Source organism: Psammomys obesus, unplaced genomic scaffold, assembly GCF_907164565.1.
Source record: "Psammomys obesus unplaced genomic scaffold, mPsaObe1.curated_primary_1811, whole genome shotgun sequence".
NCBI classification, from domain to species: domain Eukaryota; kingdom Metazoa; phylum Chordata; class Mammalia; order Rodentia; family Muridae; genus Psammomys; species Psammomys obesus.
In genome coordinates, this window is record NW_026591086.1 from 7,665,005 (window position 1) to 7,687,251 (window position 22,247).

General features: G+C 50.5%; 2 protein-coding genes across 5 annotated transcripts; both read right to left on the reverse strand.

The window, feature by feature from the left end:
• Positions 1-60: 60 nt before the first annotated feature.
• On the reverse strand, positions 61-15,142 carry Ccar2 (cell cycle and apoptosis regulator 2). 3 transcript variants are annotated; one of them, XM_055609523.1, is made up of 21 exons: positions 15,025-15,142; positions 14,039-14,132; positions 13,746-13,837; positions 13,241-13,332; positions 12,921-13,035; positions 12,628-12,757; positions 12,338-12,434; positions 7,902-8,021; positions 5,540-5,762; positions 5,352-5,465; positions 4,890-5,053; positions 4,325-4,496; positions 3,876-4,106; positions 3,540-3,776; positions 2,794-2,938; positions 2,375-2,457; positions 1,891-2,037; positions 1,662-1,773; positions 1,392-1,580; positions 1,067-1,272; positions 61-850 (listed from the first exon to the last, which is right to left on the reverse strand). In XM_055609523.1, the coding sequence occupies exons 2-21, from the start codon at positions 14,094-14,096 to the stop codon at positions 806-808; spliced, it is 2,772 nt and encodes a 923-aa protein (XP_055465498.1). In that variant the 5' UTR covers positions 14,097-14,132; positions 15,025-15,142; the 3' UTR covers positions 61-805. The 3 variants fall into 3 exon arrangements, with proteins under 3 accessions (XP_055465498.1, XP_055465497.1, XP_055465496.1); XM_055609522.1 differs by lacking the exon at positions 15,025-15,142 and adding an exon at positions 14,466-14,488 and having other exon boundaries at positions 2,375-2,454; XM_055609521.1 differs by lacking the exon at positions 15,025-15,142 and adding an exon at positions 14,466-14,488.
• A 573-nt stretch (positions 15,143-15,715) lies between these two features.
• Positions 15,716-20,476, reverse strand: CUNH8orf58 (chromosome unknown C8orf58 homolog). Of its 2 annotated transcripts, XM_055609776.1 has the most exons (7): positions 20,390-20,476; positions 18,319-18,782; positions 17,828-17,968; positions 17,598-17,700; positions 17,356-17,492; positions 17,042-17,148; positions 15,716-16,607 (listed from the first exon to the last, which is right to left on the reverse strand). In XM_055609776.1, the coding sequence occupies exons 1-7, from the start codon at positions 20,436-20,438 to the stop codon at positions 16,499-16,501; spliced, it is 1,110 nt and encodes a 369-aa protein (XP_055465751.1). In that variant the 5' UTR covers positions 20,439-20,476; the 3' UTR covers positions 15,716-16,498. The 2 variants fall into 2 exon arrangements, with proteins under 2 accessions (XP_055465751.1, XP_055465750.1); XM_055609775.1 differs by lacking the exon at positions 20,390-20,476 and having other exon boundaries at positions 18,319-19,083.
• Between the last annotated feature and the right edge of the window lie 1,771 nt (positions 20,477-22,247).

A 22,247-nucleotide genomic window follows, 5' to 3' on the forward strand; every position in this document is an offset into this window, starting at 1 on the left:
GAGGATTGGCATGCAGGGAGGGCACAGGCAGCCTGTAAGACAAGAGCTACAGGGACACAGTTTGTTTTTGACTTTGGTTTATTTAAAAAACAAAAAGGCAAAAAAAAAAAAAAAAAAACAAATACCAACAAACAACTTTATATACAAAGTCAAACTGAAACCACAGATTATGGAAAGAGGCAAGATTTATGGGAAACGGAAAAAGGGCGAGGCTAGAGCCAATACCACATTCTGAACACAAGAGCTGGAGAAAGAAGTGCTGGTTCTTCTGGCAAGTTGGGGGCAGCTGGAACACAGTGTTCTACTGACAACCTTGACCCAACGCCTAGTGCTTCCTAGCATGGGCTCCATCACCTAACGGACACTGCAGCCTGTGAGACTCCTGCCGTCCACAGGAAGGACATTCTGGGCCTCACCGGACTCTACGCCCATTCCTTCCATTTATTGGCATCAGACCTTGTTCCTGTCTGGAAAAGCCTTTTCCTTCCGTCTTGCTCTAAAATGGACGAGGACAGGAGACAGCACAAGACTACAGGGACCCTGGGAGAAATTCCAAAGTTGAGAGCAAAATGACATTCTAAGGGGTGCAAAAGATGTTGTATTTAGTTGTAACTGGAACTGGGGTTCCTCACACAGCCATCCACATAGCACAAACCCCATTCTGATAGCTTGATGTCCCCTGCAGAGGCTGAGCACAGAACTCAGCCACCCCTGCTGTGGCTCCCAGGCCCTGCTCCAGCTGCTTTCAGGTACCAAAAGAGCTCAAATGTCATCAGCTCCATCGCAGACCTCACTAGACAGCCACTCAGTTGCTAGGTGTTGGCTCCTCTTTCTCTACCCAGCTGTCAGCCTGTGTGAGCACATAAAACAACCATGAGGATGGGGCTTTTCCCACATACTGTGACTAGAGTGCAGAGCACGGGGAGCAGCCGAGTCTCCTAAGATCCCAGCAGATGGAGGACCAGCATGGCAAGGAAGGGCCAGCTTCCTCTCCAGAGGCTAGCTCCACTCTGCAGTGTTTGTGGCTTCATCAAAAGTAACTATGGCTGCCCTTCAGCCATCCTACCTTTTCAACCATCCGCTGCATCTCAAGGTGCAGTGGGGTCAGGCGCCTGCGGAAGTCCTGCAGCTGGCGCTGAAGCTGATTCTTCTGTCGCTCCGCTGTCCGGGCTGTCTCCTCTGCCTCTGCCAGCCGTGCCCGCAGCTCCTGCATCTCTGCTGCCAGTGTCTTATTTGTCACTTCAGTGGCTGAGAAACGGTTATGGCTCTCCTCTGAAAGGTAGGCGAGGACATGGCAGAAAGGCTCTCTCTGCTCAGTCAACTGGAGCACAGGACGAAAGCCTGAGGCCTAAAGAGTGGTGTCCCCTTAGTCCCTGTGACACCACACTCACCAAGCTTAAGTTCCAGTGTGTGAATCTTGTTCTCCAGGTACAGGCGGCCACTGTCTTGCTGCTCTGCACGCTGTAGCAGGCTCCCCACGTTGATGAGGCTGCCATTGTGGGGCACCAGGCCTTTGTGCTCTGTGGGGGCAGTACCTGGCTTTGTGCTCTTCCCTGAAGGAGGCAGTAGATCCAGGTTCCCTAGAGGAGACATGCATGGTATCAGGAGAAAGTGGCCCACCATGGCCCCACTCCCTGCAGGCCACGGAGCACAAGACATACCAAAGAGCACCTCTTCCGGAAGCCCATCATCTAGCACCTCGGGGCGGCTATACTGAAGACTCCGGTACTGGCAGATGTTCTGTGTCACCACTCTACTAACCAGCTGCTTGGCCTACAGAGAACACAGCAGGACACCAACTGGCCACACACCTGCCTCGGGGAGACCAGAAGCCTGCAAGAGCTCTGCAAAGGCCCTCCAGAAGGGCAGGGGGGCAGAAGAGAGGCTTACCTGCTCAGCACTGAGCTGTATCCCGAGTGTAAGGAGGGCCCGTTCCAGGTCTCGCCGGTGCAAGTAGCCACACCAGTTGGCATCAAAAAACACAAAAGCCAGAAGGCAGTCCAGGGGGAGTACAGCTGAGGGATCCAGCTCCTTAGGCTGCAAAGAAAACAGAGAAATGGGCTTTACAAACAGTTCTCAAGGCTAAAGGGCACAGTACACACATGACTAGGAGCTGCTGGCAGCAACAGGTGCACCTCATAACTGGAGGCTCAGGTGTAAGGGCCACAGGCGGCTGTGGGCACATTCCCAGGAGAACATGACCTGTTCCCTAATCAGATCTCTCTCATCTACCCTGACAGGGAGAGTGGAGTGTTCTCCATGAGTCAAGAACCACGGTTGGTCTCTTGTCTAGGGAAGAGGTCATTGGTAGCATGCCTCACCCAGGAAGGGGCAAGTTCCCACCCGCAAAGCACAGAAAGGGGCAAGGTCTCACCATGTCCTGAAGAGAAGAATACTCCATCTCTGACTGGTTTGAGGCAACAGAGCGAACCTCCGTTTCCTCCAGCTTTGATCCTGCTACAGAAATCCCAAGCTCAACATGTAGCGAGGGTGATGGTCTACACCCCAAAGAGCAGCAGCTCTCAAACTGTGGGCTGAGAGCCCATTGGGGCTCAAGCAACCCTTTCACAGGGGTTCCATGTCAAATATCTTGTACATCAGATATTTGCATTTCACTTCATAACTACAGCAAAATTAGTAGTAACAAAATGTAGTAACAAAAATGATTTTATGGTTGGGGGTCACCACAACATGAGGAACTGTATGAAAGGGTCAGCGTTAGGAAGGTTGAGAACCACTGCCTAAAAGGAAGCTACCACAGCCAGCCCCAGAGAGTAACTACCCCAAACACACCGAACTCCTCCTCTCCATCATCCCTCAGAAGCAGCAGGTCTGGGTCCAAGGCCATCTCACAGAGGTCCTCCGCTGCCTCACCCCGGGCCTTCTCCTCCTCTTCTCCCCCTGAAGAGGGCCGTTTGGGCAGAAGCCCATCCTCCTTCTAGAGAAGTAGAGCAGCATGGTGAGGAGAAGCAGGACCCGTGTACTGCTAACGCTAACAGTTGCTAACACTGAGGTATCTGAGCACTAGTTGTGCTGCCTGCTGTGGGATCCACCACATGCTCATCGGTATTTTTCATACCAGGATCAGTAGGGGCACATCTTGACCCCTGAGGTATTTTCTGGAGGCAATCTTAGTTGTAGAAGCAATTATGTGTACATGAAAATATCTGGACAAGAAGTCAAGTTACATTTTAGAAATGGCTAAAAACCAGTTTGTCCACCTAACCATCACCAATCCCAACTTTTAGGCATTCGGACTGGCATTTCTATGCTGCCGTGGCTTACTAGCCACACTCCTTCCCTCTTCTGGGCCACTTGCTCTGGGTATACTTCCTAACTGTGTGGCCACATGCAGGGATTTATCTTCCTGGGCCTCAGCCCAGCCCCAGCTTCCAAAGAATGAGTAGTAAGATAAAGGAGCAATGCAACTGGATGTGCAAAGTACCTAAAACGGTGCCTGACACGTGAGGGACCTGAATCACACTAAGCATGATCATGTGTAGGCCTCAGGCCAGCCCAGGGCTGAGAACAGTACTCACCAGTGGGTTGTCTGACTCGGCAGCTGTGCCCTCATTCTGTACCTCATCCTTGGACACCTTCACTGCCTCCTCCTTGACAGCCTCCTCCTCTTTGACCACATCTTCCTTGGCTGTCTCCTCCTTCTCAGGTTCAGGGGGAGACACGACTTTTTCTGGAAGGCTCAGCAGTGTCTTATAAATCCTATAGCCAAAATCCCTCTGCAGCATCTCTACAAACAGCTCAGCCAGCACCACTACCTGTTGGAAGAGGTGCAAGGACCATGGCATCAGGGAAGAGGACGAGCATGCTGCTGCGCTATCCCTTCATCACACTCGTGACCTCTCTCCAGCACTTGCCTCGAAAGAGATCCTTTCTTTTGGCCTCCGATCCTCCACAATTGCATGGAGAGACAGGTTGGCACAGCCGAGACGTGCCATCACAGCAGGTTCTAGAGGAGGCGGAGGGGCCTCTGGGAGATCAGTGTCCACATCTTGTTGTGTGGTGGCCTCCGTTGTCTCTGTGTTCTGTTTAGAAGTGTCTGCTGCTTGCTCTGACGCATCAGGGGCCTGTTCAGTAGGCTCTGCCTCCTGTGACAATAGCTCAGGTTTGACCCTCTGGGCCCTAAGGTCAGGGCACCTACTTTTGAGATAAGGGCTCATGTAGCCAAGGCTAATATCAGATTCACTATGAAGATGAGAGCAACTCCAGGCTCTGGAGCCTCCTGCCTCCACCTCCCCCATGGTGGAGTTACAGGCCTGTGGCACCATGCTCAGCTTCCCTGCATTTTCCTCCAACTTAGCCTTACCCCTAATGCCTCCTGGGCTTGGGAAGCTGCCTCTGTGGCTTTCTGCTGACACAGTGCCTCCCACTCCTCCAAGGTGGGCATGATGGTCCACACATCTGGCAGGTACACCACAACTGTGTGTAACCGCCGGGGCGGCCCTGGCTGCAAGTACTGAAACTCGGCAAAGCGCCACCTGTTCACAGCAAAGAGAAAATAAAGTCCTCAACTGTGACATCCTCACAGGTGTCCCACTCACAGACAAGTACCTCTGTTTCCAATCAGCACTCCATGCGCACATGCTGCATGCCAAGCCGTGAGTACAAACATAAAGCCACACGCCAAAGCCTCAGTGGTTAGGCAACAGGGCGACACAGTAAGCAGATACATGTAGGAGCACTAAGGCATTGAGGAGCACTGGGTGTGGCTGAGGTGTCAGCTTCCATCAGTCTCACAGCCCTGAGTTCTCAGTCATCTATGAGCAGTTAGGGGTAGGCAGGCAGGAGCTGTGGCAGGAGAGAACCCAGAGGGCAGAAGCCAGGCTCCTGACACCCCACAGCGAGCTGGCCACATGGGGAAGGCCACTCACCATTTGGTGCAGGTGCTCAAGTCAATGCCAGTCTGGGCTTGTGCACAGCGGATGGCTGTGCGCACCAGCACCTGTGGGTCTGCCTGGGGGTCGAGGCCATCCAGGGAAGGAGACCACTCACCCCCAACCAGCACTGCCTCGTCTTCTTTCCGGCCCAGCAAAAACTGCAGAGAGATTGGAATAACGAAACATGGCCTGCGTCTCCCACAGTGAGGCAAGGCTGCTGCCCATCAAGAACTGAGCCAGCAACAAGTAGTTAGGGCCACCACCTGGGGCTCTAGGGCCATTCACTCAAACCAGCCACCTGACTCGTCTTCAGAGGGAACATCTTTACACTGTCCTGCATAAAGTGAGGGCCGTCAGCTCTGAAACACTTGAGTCTCTAGTTACTGCACAGGAGCCCAGCTGCTGAAAAGGTGGTGGCCGGCCAGCACATCCTGCCTCCAGGAAGCCAGCCCTTACCTTTAGCTGCTTCAGAGGATGCTCTGGTGTCTCCCGTGGCTCAGCCATGTCATCCACAAACAACATGCAGCAACGATACAGCTCCTCCAGGCCCGGGGAGGAGAGCAGCAGCACCTGCGCAGAGAACAAGGTGCTCAGCCGAATTCTGTCCCAGCAAGGTGACAGTCACAGCAGCCCAGTCAACTGACCTTGGAACTGTAAGTGGGGTCACTGTCCACAGGGCTGGGCTCAGCACCAGTGTCTGGAGCTGCCTCCTTCTCTGCAGACACCTGGATCCGACTTGGGTGGTGGAGGGAAAAGGGCTGGCTCAGAGGGAAGGCTGACAGCCAACTCAAGTGAACGGAAAGAAAATCCGAGGGGACCAGGAGGCTGCGGTAACGTCGCTGGAGTTCTAGGAAGTCACAGGTAGGACTGCAGGAAGACAGCAAGGGAATCCACTGAGCAAACACTCAGCATTAAAGAAGGGGCTGGAAAGACAGCTAACTCAGAGGTTAGGAGCATTTGCTGCTTTTATAGAGGATCTGGGCATAGTTCCCAGAACCTACAAGGCAGCTCACAATTATCTGTAACTTCAGTTCTGGAGGCCCTGACACCCCTTTCTGACCTCCAAAAGCACCAAGCACACATGTGGTACACTTATATACATGTAGGCAAAACAGTCGCATATAAAATAAACCTTTAAAATTTTTTTTTTAATAAAACTGCAGAGCCAGCAGAATGACTTATGGTGGGTAAAGGAGTTTGCTGTGCAAGCCTGTTCATCCCCCAAACCCATACAGGTAGAAGGAAAGAACCGCCTTCACTGACTCACATGTGTGCAACTGGCAGGCATGTATCCTACCTCCCACCCCATCATACAGTAACACAGTGAGTGAATGAATGAATGAACCAACAAACAAGTGAATAACAAAACCACAAAAGACTATATAATAGCACTTTATTCAGTTTGAGAAATAGATTCTAATGAGGGATCTCTCAAGGGGTAAGGATGGGCCCCGCATTATCACTCGATTATAAATTCCATAGCAAAGAAAGTCAAACTGGGGAAGAGGAAAAAAAAAATCACAGAAATGGTCATGGTCTTTTTTTAAAGATTTACTTTAATTACATGTATCTGTGTATGCATACGTGCACCTGTGTGCGGGCTCCCAAGGCCTGAAGCATCAGATTCCTCTGGAGCTGGAGGTACAGACAGTTGTGAGCCGCCTCATGAGGGTGCTGGGAACTAAACTCATGTCCTTCGGAAGAGCAGCATGGACCCTTAACCCCAGCCCAGAAGTGTTTGTGGTCGTGATAAACAACTCACTGTCAGTAACAAAAAAGCTCAACTGCCTAGGAAAAACTATGAAACACAACATGATAAGAAAATAAATACATATGACATGAAAGCCTGTGAAAAGAGTCCTGGGGCTGGGCGCGGTGGCACACACCTGTGATCCCAGCACTCTGGGAGGCAGAGGCAGATGTATCTCTGGGAGTTCAAGGCCAGCCTGGTCTACAAAGTGAGTCCAGGACTGCCAAGGCTACACAGAGAAACCCAGTCTTACACCCCCCCCCCAAAAAAAAGGGTTCTGCCCCCTGAGTTCAGTCCCTGGGACTGACATATGGTGGAAGGAGAGAACCAACTCCTGAGGGTTTCTCTCTGACCTCCACACAGTAGCCCACACAAATGAACATGCAAATATGTACCCATAAAAAGTAGTAAATGTAAAGCATGCTTTTAAAGTATCAAACTCACTTCTAATTAGAAATGCAAATCAGAATGGCACTTTTCACCAGAGAAATTACAATGACACAGTATAGGAAGGCCAGGCGGTGGCAGCACACACTTGGCATACCTGCACTCGGGAGGCAGAGGGAGGCAGATCTCTGTATAAGGCCAGCTGGACTACAGCCTGAGTTCCAGGGCGGCCAGGGCTACACAGAGAAACCATGTTTCAAAAAAACATAAACAACAACAAAAAAAGAAAAGGTACATGAAAACAGTTTTGGCAGTGAATGGTACAAGAAGACAAGGACTTTGTGACCTTCTGGTGGCTGTGTAAGTGGATATAGCCTCTGATAGAGAACTGGTAATAGCTACCAAAACTGGAACAAGGCCAGGTAGGGTGGCATTTGCCTTTAATCCTAGCAGTCAAAGAAAAAAAAAGCTGGCATGGTGGCTCACAAGCGCAGTGCCGGTGCTGACGAGGTAGGCACAGCAGCCTGGACACCTGAGCCTGCCTAGCCACGCCCAAGCAGCAGAAGCTCCTGTCTCCACAAAATGCTAGGCAGCACCTGAGAGGTGATAGCTGTGTCCTCTAGCCTTCGCACATGCACCCAAACATGCATGTGAACCCACACACACGAACAAATATGTGCACGTGCACACAGAACAAGACTGACTAACACGCATTCACACCAACCGTGTGTGGCAGGTCCCCACGGGTGGATGGGTTGGTTTTCGAAGAGGCGGCCTAAACACATCCTCACACGTCCAAATAGACCATGTCTCATGTACCCTAGAAACCATTGCTGTGCAGGTCGGAAGCCCTCCCAGCCTTCACTCACCTGTCAATAGTATAGGGAGTGAGATGAACCCGGTAAGGAGGCAGGTCATGCCGAGGTTTCTTAGCACCCCAAGGCTCTCCACCAGCCCGCTGTTTGCGTTTCTTTGAGTCATAGTCGTCACTGGAGATAGAGCCATCATCAGAAATAAGAAGCCATATTGTACAAAAGAACTAGAAAATACCTGAACAATAAGAAATGGATACAAATAGTGTGTAGCTCAGTGGTACAACACTTGCTTAACCTGTGCGAGGCCCTGGGTTCAAGTCCAGCACCACACATGCATACAAAAGAGTCATGCTAGCAAATATGGACAGATTAATTACTGACATTAAGATAGGAAAGTAAACTCTTTCATCATACAAACACAAGGTACAGCATATATACATAAAATATTATAAGAAGAAAAAAAAAGAACAGCTTTAAAATAGAGCTTGGTGACCTAAATTTGTTCCCAGAACCCCCATGGTGGGAGGGAGGAAGGACCCAATCTCTGCAAGTTGCCTGATCTCCACACATATAAATAAACAAATCTCCATTCACACTAAATAAATGTAAATTTGTAAAAATGTAAATACTGGGGATAGTCATGTTCCAGAACTTTACCTGTTGAGCATCCTACAGGCTCTGAGTTTTAGAATTTTTATTTCATTTTATGCACATGCACACACAAACAAGGATGCCGTAATACACATGGAAATTGGCTCTCTCCTTCAACTATTTGGGTCCCAGGGATCAAACTCAGGTCATCAGGTTTGGTGGCAGGTGGGTTTCCCTGCTGAACTACCTCTCTAACCCATGGTTTAGGATCTTTGACAGTCTCTTACTCTATAGCCCGGGCTGATCTCAGATTTACTATGTAGCCGAAGCTTGTCTTGAACTCATGGCCATCAACCCTCTAGTAGATAAAGAACTAGAAGGATTGGGGTTAAAGATGTACACCACCACAACTAGCTTAAAATAATTTTTATTTTATTTTGGTTTTTCAACACAGGATTTCTCTGTGTATCCTTGGCTGTCTTGAATCTCAGTTTGTAGACCAGGCTGACCCTGAACTCACAGAAATCCACCTGCCTCTGCCTCCCAAGTGCTAGAATTAAAGCCAAGTGCCACCATGCCCAACTTTTAATTTTTTAAGAATAAATATTTTAATTGGATAAAACGGAGAGAAAAACAACAAAAAACCTTTTGCTCTAGTAATTCTACCCTTGAAAAGCTATCTCCCGGGGGGGGGGGGGGGGCAGTATAATGCAAAAATGCCAAGCCACATTATGGAGTTCATGCGTTCTCTCTGACAAATGAACTGAGTGGCTTCAAATATCCCATCATTAAGGCAGTCACCAAGATGTTGCTTCAAGAGAGTCCTAGTTCTTAGTGGTGTGGCCGCTGGTAAGCCGCGATTGTCCAGGTAACACCCTAAACACCAACACTAAGTAATGGAGCAAGCCAAAAAGACATAAAAGGAGACAAGGGGAGAGGGAGTTATTGTTCTGTGGTGTGTGCTCGCGTGGATCGCCCCACACCTGTAGCATTCAGGTAGCATCCCTTTGAACTCAGTGGGTTCCAAAAAAAAAAAAAGAAAGAAAGAAAGAAAGAAAGAAAGGAAGGAAGGAAGGAAGGAAGGAAGGAAGGAAGGAAGGAAGGAAGAAAGAAAGAAAGAAAATGAAGGTAAGGGGATAATGTTAAGGAGGTGGGCAGAGGGGAGATTGGAGTAGTATGAGATATACTGTATCCATGTATGAAACTGTCAGAGGAAATTTAGAATAGTCTTAAAAAAAAAAAGTAAGTAAGTTAGTAAATTCAGGGCAGGAGGAATGAGAAAGGCTAATGGGGGGAATTTAATCAACCTGTATTTTAGATTTGTAAGAAATGAGAAAGAATAAACATTTAAAGAAGATCGTGCTACAGTAGGGGGAAATGGCTAAACACATTCAAATACCTTAAACTCTGAGATGACTGTCACAGACCATGCACTTGTGTGCAGAAAGAAACTAGAAAGGTCACAGGGAAGCTGCAACAGGAGGCTGTTTTCCCCTGCAAAAAAAAAAAATCACTTCCCAAAGGCTTCCTGTCATCAGTAGGTCATTTCAAAGAAGGCTACAACTTTACCTTCCAATGTTACTATTCTATTTTTCTCTTGTTTCGAGACAAGGTTTTAAGTAGCTTGGACTGGCCCTTGCATTCCTAACCATCCATGACCCACAGAGCCAGCAGGAAGCATGCTGGGGGGAGAGGAAGGAGCAGTAGACTCCTGTCTGAAGACCTTAGCTGCTCACAAGAGCAATCCAATGTCAGGGTTATTCCCTGCATCCCAGAGCCAGGAGTTTAACATAAGGCTGGGCTAATGGGCAAAACACCCACGTGGTCAAATCCTTTATAAATTGGCAGGTTTTCTCAGAGTGACTAATTCCTAATGTTCCCCCTTCCTACTTCACACATTCTCACTTCTGACAGGCAGTAGAATCTTCTTCCAGGATGACACCTTGTTTCTCTAAAAGCTATAACCCTGAAGCCCCTTGACCAAAGTAACACACTGCCAGTGATACACCAGGGCCTGGCAATCAAATGCAACTGCCAGCCACAGCCAGAATTCCAACTGAAAGCAGCAAACCCACAGTCATTGGTTTCCAACCAGGTCACATAAACCCTCAAGGTACTTGCTATGATTCTGTACTGGAGGCTTTCATAAGCTTACAGAATGGTGAAGGGGAAGATCCTTGCAAACAGAAGCCCAGGAAGATGCACTAGACAAGCGGTCTAGGCAAGCCACATACGTGTGGAGGAATGGAGAAGGGAACAAAGGCTTTCAGGAGTGGAGATGATATAGAGAACAGCCCCAGACAAATCTGCAGAGGATGCACAGCAGCCTTCCTGCACCAGGACTGGCTACATCACCTCCCCTCGGCTTTCCTCATTATGCCTCACTTACTCCAAGTGTTTGCCAGAAACTGCTTCTCAGCTCTTACCAGCATGTGGGAGCCAGGGTACAGTTATTTCAAAGAAAATCATAGCATGAGGAAACTTTCTATAGTGATCTTACCAGGGGCAGGGTGCTATGAGGTAAAAAATGTAGTCAAGAGTCTGACATTTCAATCTAAATCAGTTTCACTTTATGATTTTTATAAAAACAAAAACAAAAATTCAAGGCAACAAGGAGATAAAGGTAGAATAGAAATAAAGGCAAATAATACTAGTTGAAATCAGGTAATGGCTTGAAGATCCGTTTTTATCTTTCCATTCCCTTTGCATATATTGAATTTTCTATTATAAGAAGCTGAACAGAAACTCTCAAGGACAGTGAAGATATGAACTTGAGACACACTGAGCATGCTCCTGGAAATTCCCAGAATGTGCAGATAATATAGGACCACAGGATATCTCAAGTGCTGGAATCAACCACGTTTGCTGCACATTAAGGACAAGAAAACTTCAGCACATGACAAAGCCGGAACTACTGAACATACGGCAGCCTGTGTATCATAACACTGTTATACAAAGTATACTGGAAGAAGCCATCTTCAATTAGGAACTAAAACATTCTGTAACAATCCCTTCTTTGATGTTACTGTCTTCTAACAATTCTTGCTATCTCTCTGTTACTGACTGGAAACGAAAGGGAAATTTTGTATTTTTAAGTATCTGGGGCTGAGGAGCTGGCTCAGTGGCAGGTGCTTGCTACCTGCTGGATCTCCAGCGCGGGTGTCAAAGCTGCTGTGCTGACAGCCTGTGATCCCAGTGCTGGAAGGGGCAGGAAGGAGCATCTCTAGACCTTGCTGACCAGTCAACCTCGCCAAAATGGCACACTTCAGCGAGACTCAATCTCTAGCACCAGCAAACAGAAACCAGTAAAGTACAACAGAAGACAACGAACATCAACCTCCTGTCTCCATATCCATCTGTACACACCGCCATACAAATTCACAGAACATACATGTGTGCAAAGTATCTCAAAATGGAAAGTGATAAGCAAGCTAGATATGGTGGCACCCACCTGTCAACCCAGTAGATAGAAGGGAGACAGAAGGAAGAGGATCAGGAGTTCAAGGTTATCCTTAGCTACATACTGAGTTCAAGGCCAGTCAGTACTACACCTGTTTCAAAATAAAGTATCTCAGCTGGGCAAGTGTGGGCAAACACACTTATAATCCCATCACTAGGCAGACAGGAGGATCTTCATGAGGTCAGGCTGCACTATGCAGTGAGACCCTGTCTCAAAAAAGCAAAACAACAAAAACCCTCAGTGTGAGACTTGGAAATATAAACTGTATTAAATCTCAGCTTTGCTGAGGTAGTGTATATAGAGATATGTTTGTATGTATGTTTTAATGTGCCTGCCTTTCAAAAAGGGGCTAGGCTCTATCTACAGAGGTACTGTCAACAGGTGTCAAAGGTGGAACATGGCTCCTAGAGGGAAATGTGACGCCTGTTCATTCTCTCACCTTCGGCCCTGGTCCAGTCTTCCATGAGGACCCCGAGCAGGAAATCTGTTCAGGTGGCTCAGGTGAAGTGTATGGGATGTCTGGAAGAGACTCAGAGCTGAAGAAAGGAAATGGCCGGTGACTCAAAAGCCCTAAAACCCCGTCCAGGTTCCTCCTCCTCTTCCTGTGTAGAGAAGTACCCCCTTCTGTTCTGAGAACATCTGTTACTTGTCACTGTGGAAGTAACAAGTCCTTTCTTAAAAGAATACCCCATAAAGCCACACCCCAACTTGCATGTTGCCAGTACTCACGCTTCTGAGGGAAAAGTGGGGGAATGCGGTGAGGCTGAAAGATCAACTGGGGCTGAGCTCCCAGGATCCCTTGCTTCTGGCCCAGAGCTGCCACATGCAGAAGGGGAGGTGCTGGAGACTTCAGTAAGGGCTGAAGGAAAATAGCAAGTTCAGGGGATCCCCATGTTGATACCATGGAGAGACAGGCGCCCCACCCCCTCAACAAAAGGAAGGATTCTACCCAAAAGTCAGGGCACAGGACTTCCTTCCCTTCCTCCCCTTTGCCGAGCACATGCTAAGGAGATGAAAAATACCTGGTTGGAGAGCGTCTGCACCTTGACAGCATTCCAGGGCACTGCCTGGCCTGGGTTATAGGCAGCCTTCACCAATACTTTCTCACCAAGCTGGGGTAGTCGGCCCTTTACCACACTGCCAGCACAAAAACCAGGAGGCCCCATTAGGAGGGACCCTGAACAAGTACCCTGACTGCCCCCAGGAAGCCCTTCCCATCAAGATTTCTTAAACCTTGCAGGAAAATAGCAAAGCAGTGGTTATAAAGAGGGGCCCCACAACATGCAGACAGACCCGAACCCAACAACCATCCCCAGAAGAGACTAGCCACAAGCAAGCCTACCTTAGCTGAAAAAAGACTTCTTCATCTACCACCCCAAAGTAGTCATGCAAGCTGGTAACAATGCCAGTGAAGACCCGCTGCTTCTCCCCACCCTGCAAGAGAAGAGAGGAGGTCAAAGGCAACAGGAAGCAACCTGAACAAAGTCATGCTCTGCCACTAGGACCTCATCTCCAGCCACAATGGATCCAGCTTGTGCCATTACAGGGACGTTCACATGGAAAGAAACCTAGCAGACGCAGCATATCTATGTAGAGAGAAGAAGCTAATTCTTGACTTTCATATGTCTAGGATTTTTCAGTCCTTTATTCCCAAATGCACCAAAAGATCTCTCTGGAGCCAGATATTAAAGATTCCCCAGTCTAGGAAATTCCCCAACACTGGCTTACTACCAGTACAAAAAAATCAGGGATGCTGGCCACTGTGACACAAGAAACAAAACAACAGACATCTAAACATCCTAGGGTAGCCCCAGAGGGGAACTTACTAGAATGGGAACCCAACATACCTGAAGGTGCCTGGCATTTTGGGACAGGTCTGTGGCCACAGGAGGAGTAAGCAAACCAGGAGGAGGACCCAAAAGAGATGTTGAAGCTGCGCCTAGAGGGACAGAGAAGCAATCTCCAAGAACTGCACCTACCAGCCTGAGCACTAAGGACAGCCTGAGGATTTTGTAAACCCAGAAGTCAAGGTGGCTCCGATCAGCTACTCAAGACATTCAGGGAAACACCCAAGAAGCAGAGTTTTAAAAACTGAGTACAGGGCACATCCTCAGTGAGGCCAGGTATGGAGGGTAAGTACCTGAGAAGTTTCGTCCCCCTGGAAGTGGGTTGATCCTCTGGCGCTTAAACTGGGACATTGGGAATGTTGTCCTTTCAAGGTCTTGGGGGGGAACCTTCGATCAAAAAAAAAAAAAAAAAGAAAAAGAAAAAGAAAGAAAGAAGTTAACAGCTTGAATGGAAAACTTCCATCAGTACCAGGAAAATAAAACGGAAAATCTTAATGAAGTGAAGCTTTTACAGTGAGGAGATGGGTACTAAAATGGGGGAGGTGGCGAGGTAGCAGAAGAGGAAATGAAAATAGGTAATCATGTTACTCCAGTTTGTCCACACAACAGCCGAGTGCTGGGTACTAGTGACATGCTGGTTTACAAGCAAGGAAACTGGAGCTCTAAGAACAGGAGACTTGCCCTAGGCCAAAAACCAGGGAGTGACAAGGCGGGACTCACACCCAGGTCTCCCAACAACTTAGCACTCCTTTCACTATGACACTGGCACCCTTGGAGAGGCTGGCGGAATGAGAGGCTGGAAGAGTTCTGGTGACATTCATTCATTCAAAAACATCCGCCAAAACACTCCACGCAGGGCCGGGGGAAAATGGAGGTGCCAGTAGCGGGGAGGTGATGAGGGCCCTCTCCCCGGAAGCCCGCCCGATGTCCTCTAGGACCTGCTGGTGGAAAGGGAGCTGTCCAGCCGCCCCTCGCCAAGCGGCCTGCACACCGCTCCCTACACCTAGGTCCCAACCCTCGGCTCCGGCCTCCGCAGCCGCCTTCGCAGAGCCTTCCGGGCCGGGCCACCGAGAGGCCACCGTGGGAGGACCACGGCGCGAGGTTTCTCCTCCTCCCGCCCGCCCCCAGGGCCGAGGCCGTTGCCAGGGAGACGGAGCTTGCAGTCCGGAGGGCGCACGGTGCTTTCCTCGGCTGGCGCATCTTCGCTGTGTGGACCCTGCAGCCTCGCCACCCGGGAGAAACGGAGAGGCAGAAGCGCAGCGGGAGGCCCCCAACCCACCTGCGGGCCAGGGCCACGACACCAGGGGGACAAAGACACCCGGAACCACCGCAGCCGCTGCTGCCACCACCACCGGAAACGTCTCTCCGGAAGAGCGACCACTGGTCGGAAGCTGCCACTCTCCCGGATATGGTACCTCCCTCTTCTCCGTCGACGTCTCCCTTCCCCCACACCAGCCAGCCATCCCGCTCCAACCGTGGAACGGAAGTGCGCCTTCCCAGATCCGAGAATGCATTCGGAAACTGAGTTCGGTGGTGTGTCTCGCTCAAGAGTCCCATTAGAAAAGTAGGCTTCTGAGCATTGGTTCCTGATCGCAAAATGACTGGAACTGGACCACCTCCCTCAAAGATAAGAGACTACCACTTACACACACTTCTGTAGTCTCCTAACCCCTAAGACTACAGCAGCAAAAGCAGCAGTGCCACTGGGCCATTTCTAGCAGGCATTCTTCTGTCTGACTAAAGCCAATGACCCTTTTCCCTCCTATGGACAGCACCACCAGCAAAGGGTAAGCATAAACTCTCGAATATGAAATGTACTAGAGCTCAAAGGACTTACCCAAACATCTTGCCAGAAGTGTGGCCATTTTCACACCTGTTAACAGTCGCCACCCTCCCTTAACCTCCTCCCGTCATCACTTTATTCCTGTCTGCCTCCAGCAGCAAACCCTAATCACTTAACAGTCAGAGCACATATTGAGAAAGTTTAATGTTATTTTATCCTCCTAACAAGCTTATGAGGTAGGTGAGGCAGGCATCATCCCAAGTAGGAAGCTGTGGCTCAGAAATTAAGAGACTTTGCCGTGGTCTAAACTCCAGGATAGAATACAGCAACTTAGACTTGAACTTGTAAGTTATTTGCTGTTCCTCACATTGTTCTTGATCTTCCCCCCAATTCCTCATTCAGTCTTCAAAGGCCATGCTCCAGGGCCATGACTCAGTACAAAGGAACACCCAAGACAGTATTGTTCTCTGTCCGTGGGCAGCCATCTCAGGTATGAAGAACAAATAGGAAATCTGAATCAGTAACTGTCCATTGTGGAATGAAGATTAGTGCCATCCTTTCAGGTACACCCAAAGCATCAACGCTCTGGATGCAGGTTCCATCAGATGATTGAATCTGGGCAGCTGAAAGTCCAACGAAGATTACAGATTCTCCTGCAACATGCTGACACATTACCATACTGAATACACTCTGCGAGCACCTGATAAATAAGTCAGTTCACATTGCCTAAGCCCAGAGATTTCTGACAAGGAGGAAGAGCCCTGGAAGAGTGCCAGAACTGCACTTCAGGGCCCTCAGGGAACCAGGACTCCTAGGCCACGCTGCTTAGAGAAGGACTTGGCCCTCACTTTGAAGAGGAGCAATCCTGCAATAGCTTTTCCTGGCAGTGCAGAGAAGCAGCAGTAAGCCAACAGGTGAGGGACTTCATGACAAATCCCCTCCACCCCAGGTCACCAGGAACACCAAGAGGTCATACAGAAAGATTTTTTGTTCGTGGCTTCTTAACCATCAGTGATGGAATAAAGGTCTTCCGGTGCGAGTGGCATTGAGGCCTCTCAGAAAGGTTCCTGAACTCCAACCTATAGAAAAGCAAAGGAGAAGTTAGGCTGGAAGAAAGAAACCAGAACTGTGATGCACTGCTGACCTTCTGAGGAGAAGGCTCCAAACATGACAGGTTACTCCCACAGTAAAATAATTTGCCTGTGTCTCTACCTCATCCCCTAAGTTTCAGTGTTAAGGAGTGAGGGCTTGGTGGGTGAAGATAAAGATACTGCCCACAATCTGGTTGTGGCTTTTAGGAAGCCACTGTCCTAATCTCATGTAAATCTTTGCTCTTTTTCACTAACAAATGGGGCATCTTAATTCCTTTCGTTGCTTGGAGCATCTTCTCCAATATTTTGTCTCACGAATTCCATACGGACTAAGATGACAACTGTCAGGACAGGACAATATCAACATCCTGGCTCATCAGTTAAGGGCCACTGCCTTAACCTGAATCAGGCACAAGACTTACCTGGGTCCAGAACTATCAGGGGGAACAGGAGGCTCAGGAAGTCGAGGACTCCTCCAGCGGATCCGATTGAGCAGAACCTTGACTTTGTCCCAGTGGGAAAGATCCTGCTGGAGAGAGAATAAGGGATCATCATACAAAGCATCTATATGCCATATATTCCTAATGAAGCTCCCAGGGACTTCAGGGTCAGAGCAAGTCACCCACTCCAAAAGAAATACTGCCATTTCCCCAAAGTTCTGATTTGGTGGGCACATGCCCATGATTCCCTTGCCCTCAACCATCCTACCACCTGCTCCAAATATATCCATCACTACCTTGTGTTCGTGGGAGGGTGGAAGGATGTGGGTCGGTTCCAGCAAGGCCTCTGGCAGCCTGGGAGGGCTGGCGACAAGCACCCTCACCTCTGGGAGTGAAGCTGCCTCTGCACCTTCAGAAAAGAGACCCACATCACCTGGGGCAAAAAACAAGCAGAAACAAGTCACACTTCAGAGGATCTGCTGGTGGGACCCTGGGCAGACACAGGCAGAAGGCATCGGAAGACACAACTGCCCCTCACCTGAGTCCTTTGTCTGGCTTAGCTCCTCTCTATGCCCCTGCACTGTAAGGTCTGAGGTACGTGAAGATGAAAGAGCTGGAGCCAGTTCTTCCTCCTCAGGATCCTGAGACAGGACAGATGGGACAGAGACGCATTAGATGTTCAGAAGGCATTCATGCCTTCAGGGGTCCCACTTTCCCTCTACCTCCCTCGATAACTGACCTGGCCACCTGTACCTGTCTATCACTTACCCTGGAGGATCTCTGGGTCTGCAGCTGCAGGTACAGCTGCTGGAGTCTTGCCATCTGCTCCAGCACAAGGCACAGGTGTTCCAGGTAACGCAAACCCTGCCCTGGAAGGCAGGTCCAGGCTCCAGATTCCATTTCACCCACCTGTGGGACACATTAAGGTGGGAAGACATTCAGAGACAGCCAAGACTCCCATTCGGGGTCGTCAGGCTGTGCTGCACCAACAAAATGAGTCCCAGCAGACAAGCCAAGGAAGATACACCTGGCTGGCTTCCCCAGCACCCAGTTGAGCATGGCACCCATACCTGTCTACCTGCTCTGTGGGGGTGGCTACATACCATGCAGGGTGAAACAAAAAGCAATGACACAACCATCAATTAGGGGCAAAGAATGCCCCACCCCGAGAGAGCTCCAGGGAAAAAGGGGGGAGGGTCCCTACAAGCCCCACCTCAGGGCTTTCTCCATCCCAGTCTTTAGCCAAAATGAATACTCACCACCTTTGCTTCTTCCAGACCAGCCTCTAGCTCAGTGTCTGCCTCAGTGGACTCCCGTTCTCCTGCAAAGATGGGCTTTTTCAGCAGCTGCAGGGAGCCTTGCCTTCCAGACGACAAGCTGGGAAACACTCGAGACCTCTCCAGCACCTGCTCCAGCTTCTGTCTGGCCAGCAGCCGGTCTAACTGGGCAGGAGGCAACTCAGGGCTCCCCCTGGGCTCAAGGTTCAGAGAATCTTGAGAAAGTCCTGATAAGGTAGCCAAGGGGCTGTCCCCCATCACCATCTCCATGCCTGAGTCCTGGGAAGCCAGTTTCACAAGTGGCATCTGTCCCTCCGGATCTCTCAGCTCACCCTGTCCCTCCCTGAAGTCCAGTGAACACCCATGAGTTTTGTCTGGTAGCCGTCTGTAGGTACAGGTGACTCCCGGCACCACACAGCCTTGTGCCAGGTCCTCAAAGGCCCCATCTGTAAGGAGAGTCGGTGTTAAGACAGGCAGGCTGCCCCCAACGCCCCCAGCATTCCAGGCAACTGGCAGCATTCCCTTGAGGAGGTGTGTCCTAGACCAGTGGTGAGCAAGGACACAAGCCATCCACAGCCCCACTGAGATAAAGCTCTCTCCCTGCTTATTAGGTGTCCGGATGGGGTGCTTATCAACGGTCGTCAGCTGGCAAGAACCTACACTTGGGCCACGTGGTAGCCAAAGTCGTTTCGAGTGATGGCAATCAGCAATGCAGATGGCTTAACAGACCCTTTACTAGGATCCACCTGAAATACTGAGTCTAGGAGAGCCTTGGACTCCTCGGATATGGGAGGGAGAAAGAGCAAGGTGAAGGTTGGGTACACGGTGCTATCTGGAGTTCCTGACACACTAGGATGCAGGATGAGGTGTCTTCTGGAGTTTATGGGGACAGTGATGAAAATGGCAGCAGCTAGGGCTGGGATGTGACACTGAGCATGCACCAGGCACTGGGTTCTATCCTCACACCGCAAAACAAGAACAGCAACAACAACAAAATGATAGCAACTGGGGCTTTTGTCTTCTTAAACAAGAAAGGATGATCATGTGACAAATGGAAAAAAAAAATCTTGGAGTCGGATCGATGGTTCAGTATTTTAAAGTACTGGCTGCGGTTTCCAGAAGAAGGATGTTGGGTTCCTGGCACCTACTCACAACTCCAGTTCCAAGGGATCTGACGCCCTCTTTTGACCGCCCTGGCCAGTCCACGCAGGTAAAACACACAAAAGTCCAAATTGTTGTTTGTTTGTTTGTTTGTTTGTTTATTGAGACAGGGTTTCTCTGTGTAGTCTTGGCTGTCCCTTGAACTCACTCTGTAGACCAGGCTGGCCTTCAACTCAGAGAGATCTGCCTGCCTCTGGCTCCCGAGTGCTGGGATTAAAGGCGTGAGCTAACATCGCCTGGCAAAGTCCAAAATTTTAGGAAAAAAAAAAAAAAGTTTTAACTATATATCAAAATAAAGAAATAACTTTTGTTGTTCTTGAAACAGTGTTTCACTCTGTAGCCCAAACTGCCCTGGAACTCCCAATATTCTTCAGCCTCCCAAGTGTTAGGATTACGGGCATTAATCTCCACACCCTTCTGCCTAACATCCATTTATCACTACCTTTGTGTCAGGCCTTATTGCTGTCTGAGTGGTCTATTGGAATCAGGCAGAAGCTAGGGCTGCTTTGGCGGGAAGAGGATGCCAGCCCGTCCCCTCTGGCTCAGGAAGTGTACCAGGAAGCTATGCCCTGCCCTGGGAAATGGGTTTGTGGCTACTAAGGGGCTTACAGGACTGCTGGCTGGGGCAAGGATATCCCAGTCATTGAACCTCGCCTAGAAGGAGAAGGTTCCACACCAGGAATTAGGGGGAAAGGAGGCCACGAACCAGTAGGATGCGGGTGGTGGGTGATTGCCCTGCAAATCCCGGAGGATCTGAACTGTGTGAGGCTTCCCCAGCCTATTCACTCAACTCCTTCAAAGCAAAGGAACAAGGGGGCGCGGCCGGTAGGCGCCGCTCGAGCGGGGCCGGAGAACGGGAGGCGACCCCAGGGTGGGAGGCAACCCGACTCACCCTGGCCTCCAAGTCGCTCCACCGCAAAGACGCGGCGCCGGCTCAGCATGGCGCGTCCCCCGCTTGACGTGGAAACTGCTGCAGCACCCAAGCGATCCCGAGCGTCCCCAAGTCTCTAGTGGAGCCGGGGCTGCTCAGCCCTCCGGTGCCCGCCCAGCTGGGCGAGGTCCCGGGACACTCCCCGCGGGGGGCGGGCCGGGGCGGGGCGCGGCACGCAGGTGGAGGGCGCCGACCCAGGCAGCGTCAGGCTGAGGACTCCCTCCCCTGGCCATCGAGTCTCCCGCTCTGGCTGCAGAAAGACCCTGATCCAGTGCTCTTGGAGGTGCGTGTCCCCCTCGAGGACTCTAGCAGACTGGCGCACAGCGCCACCGACCCCCCACTGCCCGCCCGAGCCGCCTGCGTTGCTGCTGCTGCAGCTTGGAACCCAGTGGAGCGGGAGCTGCACTGCACAACAGCCCGGAAGGAAATGGAACCCCACAGTGCTGGCGGTGGGAAGAAGGCAGACCGGGACTGCATCCGGCCTCCCAGCTGTGTGACTTGAGGCCAGGTCCCTCAGCCTGTCAGAAAGGGGGAAGGGTTCTGCGTCCTGGGAAAACCCGCAGAGCGCTCAAGGCAAGGCACTCAGGGTCGAGAGCGGCTTATGAACCCCTTACCCAACCCGAGTGGCAGGAGTGTGGTGGCTGGGTCTGCAGGATGTGGGCAAGAGGTGAACCACAGCCTGGAGCTGCCTGGAGACTGAGCAGTAAATTTAGATGTTCCCCTGACCCTAGCAGCCACCACCCTTGGCCTGGTCCCGTTCCACCCCAACCCCATTCTGAAAGGAGCTGAGGCAGCAGCAGCTGATGGTTAACTACCAGGTGGCCAGATGGTGCTGGGGCTTCTAGGGAAACATTCCCTTTCTCAGAAGCCAGTAAGGGCTGGAAAATCTCAGCTGGCCTCAAGTCCCCTAGAGGCAGATGAGCACCCTTATCTGCTTGCTTCCTCCTAGACCCTCTACTTGCTTCCTCTTAGACCCCATCCTCAAATGCTCTCCAGTGGTTCCTTCATCAGAGAGCCACCAACAATCAAATTTCCATATTATAAAGTCAGGAGAGGATGAGAGCGGGAGTTGCAGTTCTCTACCAAATTCAGAACCTTGATGTTTAGGTCAAGCCCTTTTCCTGCCGCATGAGTTCCCAGGGCTGCTGGCTGTCCTTCCCCTGCCCCCCTCCCCATTCCTGTCCTTCAAATACGAGGGAAACAGGATACTGGGCCTGATCCTCCAAGTTCAAGAAGATCCAGGGAAGCAAGCTCTCCTGCCAAGCCAGGTGTCTCCTCCAAGGTGAAACCCTACAGGGAAAGGAGGGGAATCCTTTGCCTGATCTCGCCCTGAATTTGGAAAAATTTGGGGCCCAGATTCCAAGCAGCAGTCTCCGTGGTGATGAGGTCAGGAATGTGTCCAGAAACAGGAAGCCAAGCCAGCAGGAATGCGGTGTCTCAGCACAAAGAACTCACACACACCCCACTAAGTACACTCCCCAACACATATTCTCCTCCCAGATAGGGCCCCGCCCCCTTGTGCAAGTCTGGGCCAGGTCTGAGCAGTCACAGCCTTCATGAGAACTGGACCTGATGTGCTGGGCTACACTTCCTTCTGCATCTAATGTCCTGACTGAGGCTCCCCAAACTCAGAACCCAGCCAGTCCTTCATTACCCAAAGGGTCATTTATCCCTGCATGACCTGCCACCACCTGAGTCTCTTCTCTGCCACCTCCACCTCAAAAATCATGTCCCTTGGAGTGAGCTGCATCGCTGCTTGTGGCTGCTTCAGGCAGGCTATCCCCAGCCATGATCCTCCTGCCTCGAGTGGGGAAGCCCC

Excerpts from the sequence above, each read along its gene's own strand:
- CUNH8orf58 (XM_055609775.1), bottom strand. The coding sequence starts at position 18,906 with ATGGCTTGTGTCCTTGCTCACCACTGGTCTAGGACACACCTCCTCAAG. Across the intron at positions 17,701-17,827 it reads AGACCCAGAGATCCTCCAGG|GATCCTGAGGAGGAAGAACT; the intron begins GTAAGTGATAGA and ends GTCCTGTCTCAG. Across the intron at positions 17,149-17,355 it reads CACCCTCCCACGAACACAAG|CAGGATCTTTCCCACTGGGA; the intron begins GTAGTGATGGAT and ends TTCTCTCTCCAG.
- Ccar2 (XM_055609523.1), bottom strand. The coding sequence starts at position 14,096 with ATGTCCCAGTTTAAGCGCCAGAGGATCAACCCACTTCCAGGGGGACGA. Across the intron at positions 13,333-13,745 it reads AAAATGCCAGGCACCTTCAG|GGTGGGGAGAAGCAGCGGGT; the intron begins GTATGTTGGGTT and ends CTTCTCTTGCAG. Across the intron at positions 1,581-1,661 it reads TCCGGAAGAGGTGCTCTTTG|GGAACCTGGATCTACTGCCT; the intron begins GTATGTCTTGTG and ends TGTCTCCTCTAG.